Genomic DNA, 4,257 nt, shown 5'->3' with positions numbered 1-4,257 from the left:
TAAAAAAAAAAATCCTCTGCTTGGTGTATTTGGCAGATGTTCAACATGCATGCATCTATATAGTTGATTGTTTTTTTTTTTCTTAAATATTTTATTTTAGTTCTAAGTTTGTTATGTTGAGTTTTTGTCTACTCTTGCTTTTTAATGTGTCTTATTGTTAATGGAATTCCGGTGATATTAATATTTTGGCTATTTATTTGAGTAGTTTTGATTACTACATTAGATTTGCACTCTGATGAACGAAAGATATTTGACAATATGCCTAAATCAACTAATTTTTTTTCACAATAGATTTTCTACAACAACTAATTCAGAAATATCAAGATTGCTTATTTTTTCTTTGTTCTTAATTGTCAAACTTGGTACCTGATGATTTGTGGTTTCCTCATCTTTTACCTCGAATTGACACACAACAATAATGTAGCTTCATCTCCTTATTAAGGTATGTTCATCTTCTCATAAATGTATTTATTTTGAAAATTGCAAGTAATTTTACCATATTTGAACAAGCCATTTTCAATTTGCTTTACTTCACCTATATTTGAAAAAGTCATTTTCAATTAGGATGACTTTACATTTAATCGATTTTTCATTGCTAACTAAATCATAAATTAACTCGTGATGGAATTTTTTTTCAAATGTTTCTTTATTAAGTCCAAGAAGAAATTTATACTATATGATCTTTTTTGGTTATCCTATACATTATAGAGTATGCTAGAATCACTAAATGCAAGATGTCATAGATCTCTTATTGCATCACATTAACAATTACGTTAAGTAATGTAAATATTTTTTACACTCCTCCTTCCCCTATATATAGACGCACATATCATTTGGTTAATTAAACTATATGAACTACCACTGTTTTTATGAATTCCATTCCTAAAATGAGTGAGAAAAAATCATCACCAATAGTGAATAATGAAGAAATAGAGAGAATTATACAACAACTGCCCAAAAATGATTATTTATGGAATAAATCTCTTTATCAGTGGGAAGGATTTTGGTCCAATCTTGCCATTATAAAGGCAGCCCAGGCCTTCAAGGCAACCTTCAAATCAGAACCTAATGATATTCTCTTGGCATCTTCCATGAAAACAGGTTTTTATTAATCAATTGAGTTGAGTTTGATTAGTGAATTTGTCAACTATTTTATCTTCTTGTGGAAAAATATATGTGTTTCATATTTAAGGACCAAGGTTGTATGTTTGGTACGAAGGAAAATGTGTTCCTAATTTTCTTAGGTATATCTTTCATCACCTATATATTTTATTCAAGTCTAAATTGTAACTTTTTACGCATCAATGATCAATGAAAACAAGATTTTAACTAATAAAAAAACTATATATTTTCATTATAATGTCTGATGTTTGTTTTACAGGTTCAACATGGCTCAAGGCCATATGTGTATCCATCATGCAAGGTGGTAAAGAGGAAGAAGAAGATCTTTTAGTTAAGGATAATCCTCATTTTCATGTTCCAACAATAGAGGCCATGGATTATTATTCAAAAACTCCAACACATGATCTATACACAATGCCCTCTCCAAGATTATTTCACACACATTTACCTTATAGGGTTATGCCAGATTCAATAAAAAATTCTGATAATTGCAAGATTATATACATAACAAGAAATCCTAAAGATACCTTGATTTCTATGTGGCATTTCTTTAACTATAATCATAAGTGTTTAGAAGATCTCTCTCCTTTAGAAGAAGTTGTGGAGTACTTTTGCAATGGGGTTCATCAATATGGACCATTTTTTGAACATGTTCTTGAATATTGGGAAGAAAGTAAAAAAAGGCCTCAAAAAATGTTATTCTTGAAGTATGAAGACTTGAAGATAGACCCTAAGAAAGAGGTAGCAAAAATAGCCTTGTTTCTTGGAAAACCTTTTGGTAATGAAGAAGATTTGGAGATAGTTTTGAAGAAGTGTAGCTTGGAGAGGCTTAAGAATTTGGAGGTTAATAAGAGTGGATCAATCTTCTCTACTGTCCACAATAATGCATTTTTCAGAAAAGGAATTGTTGGGGATTGGAAGAATCACATGACACCTGAAATGGAAGAGCAACTTGACAAGATTACCAAGTTGAAGCTTCAAGGGAGTGGCCTTGAATTTGATACTTATAAACAAGAAGTATTGAAAACACCGTGAACTACTTGAAGTGAATTATTAGTTTCATTCTTGAATTATTGATAGTCTTAAAAACATCATCTATTTGGCTAACTCAACGTAGATACACCTCGATCTGCGACATAGCATAGCAAGTCGTCTCAAACTCTTGTACGAGCATGAAACTCTTAATAAAAAGCCGAGGTGTATTTAAGTTCAGTTAGTCAAATAATGGGTATAAAGTTGTTAAAATTTAGAAACGAAAATAATAATTCATGTCGTCAAATTTAGGAATGTACTTTAATAAGCTTTTCTATTACTTTATCCGAATGAGTAATAAGTTAGGGTTGTTAGAAGGGAAAATGCATAAGTACCCCCCAGCCTATATCCGAAATCCCAGAGACACACCTAACCTTTATTAAGGTCCTATTACCCTCCTGAACTTATTTTATATGTAATATTCTACCCCTTTTTGGCCTACGTGGCACTATCAGGTGGGCCCAACGCATGTTGATATTTTTTTCAAGGATAGTGCCACGTAGACCGAAAAGGGGTAGAATATTATAGATAAATTAAGTTCGGGGGGATAATAGGACGTTAGTAAAGGTTAGGTGTGTCTCTGGGATTTCGGGCATAGGCAGAGGGGGTACCTATGCATTTTCCCTTGTTAGAATAATAAAACTTAAATGTTAAAGCGTCTATCTTCCATGTCTTTTTGTATCTCTTTTATGAAGTATGAGTCTAGAAATATCTCTTAATTGTTGACATCTATAAAAGTTTATCTTTTGTAATGTTGTTATGCACACATGGAATTTTATGAGAAAATGGTCAAAAGACCCCCAACCTATAGTCGGTTTCCCAACTACATACTCATACTTTACGAGAGTCATATTATCNCCCCCCCCCCCCCCCCCGGACATTTTTTTACATATTATATCACCCTTATTTGTTGATATGTCGAAGAAGGTGAGAACAACTCCCTTTGGCGCGTAAGAAGAGAAAATAAAACATCAAAAGCTGAAGCAAAGTACGCATGTGAGTCCAAAATAGCTATAATTAATCCCCAATGGTATAATCTCATTCTCTCCCAAAATCAAACTCTCTCTTTCTTCCTCTTTTTCTCAATTTTCAATTGTATATTCCTCCATTCTCTCCCAAATCAGCTTAAAACTTGAATTTACTTTTCAAAGCATTCAACTGTAGTTTCAATTTCGAAAAAGCTTGAAGCTTTAAGGCTTGTAATTTCTCCAATTTCATAGTTAAGGTTCAAAAATTGTTCTTCAAATTCGTTATTTTTTTCTTTGTTAGGTAAATAATGGCAAATGTTGACTTGAATAAGCTTTCATAGTTAGGGTTCAAAAAGTGTTTTTCATCAATTGGAACGAAATCTCATATTATGAAGAGAATGGGGGTGAATATGGAGTGATTAAAAAAGGTTAGGGTTTAGAGAAAGAAAGAGGAAAATGAACAGGTTAAGGGAGATTTTAGAGTTATGAGGTCCATTTAATACTTGGCAGCGCGTGTAAACAAACATTTTATTATATCTAGTTTATGTGGACATGTCAGCAAATAAGGGTGAGATAATATGTAAAAAAAATGTTCATGGGGTAATAGGACCCCCGTGAAGTATGAGTGTGTAGTTGGGAATCCGGCTATAGACTGGGGGCTTTTGGCCATTTTCTTGAATTTTATTATATTATGGAGTGAGTTTTATGTCATTATACTTCTTCGATCTTATTTATGTACTAGTATCTGGACACGTGAATATGAATTATTTAAAATGTCACGACCCAGACCATCGTGATTGGCACCAACACTAACCCTCCGGTGGGAGAACCACTACTACAACCCAAACCAAGCAACTAAACCAAAAACTAAAGCATTTAAGTTACAGAAGCAAGTTAAATAGCAAAAAACTAAAGTTCTCATAAACTTCCAAAAGATCTAACCACTAAACAATGTGGAAAATACACCTAGAACCTGAAAGTCAATGTACTAAAATATCTAATAATGAACCAAAAGTCTAAACAGGAAGGGATACAACCCCCAAACTAATGAAATAACTAGAAAAGTCTAAGTCCGAAATGTGGACATAGACGAAAGGAGAACTCATGGCAGCACGGAAGAAATGGCTCACCCTTG

At 32.8% G+C, this 4,257-nt stretch overlaps 1 protein-coding gene across 1 annotated transcript; it reads left to right on the top strand.

The window, feature by feature from the left end:
• Positions 1 to 725: 725 nt before the first annotated feature.
• On the top strand, positions 726 to 2,465 carry LOC125861963 (cytosolic sulfotransferase 5-like). Its single transcript, XM_049541897.1, has 2 exons — positions 726 to 1,101; positions 1,382 to 2,465. The coding sequence occupies exons 1-2, from the start codon at positions 870 to 872 to the stop codon at positions 2,155 to 2,157; spliced, it is 1,008 nt and encodes a 335-aa protein (XP_049397854.1). The 5' UTR covers positions 726 to 869; the 3' UTR covers positions 2,158 to 2,465.
• Positions 2,466 to 4,257: the final 1,792 nt, after the last annotated feature.

This window comes from Solanum stenotomum, chromosome 4 (assembly GCF_019186545.1).
Source record: "Solanum stenotomum isolate F172 chromosome 4, ASM1918654v1, whole genome shotgun sequence".
Taxonomy (NCBI): Eukaryota; Viridiplantae; Streptophyta; class Magnoliopsida; order Solanales; family Solanaceae; genus Solanum; species Solanum stenotomum.
Note: the sequence above shows the minus strand (reverse complement) of the source record. Positions and strands in the feature narration are given on the sequence as shown.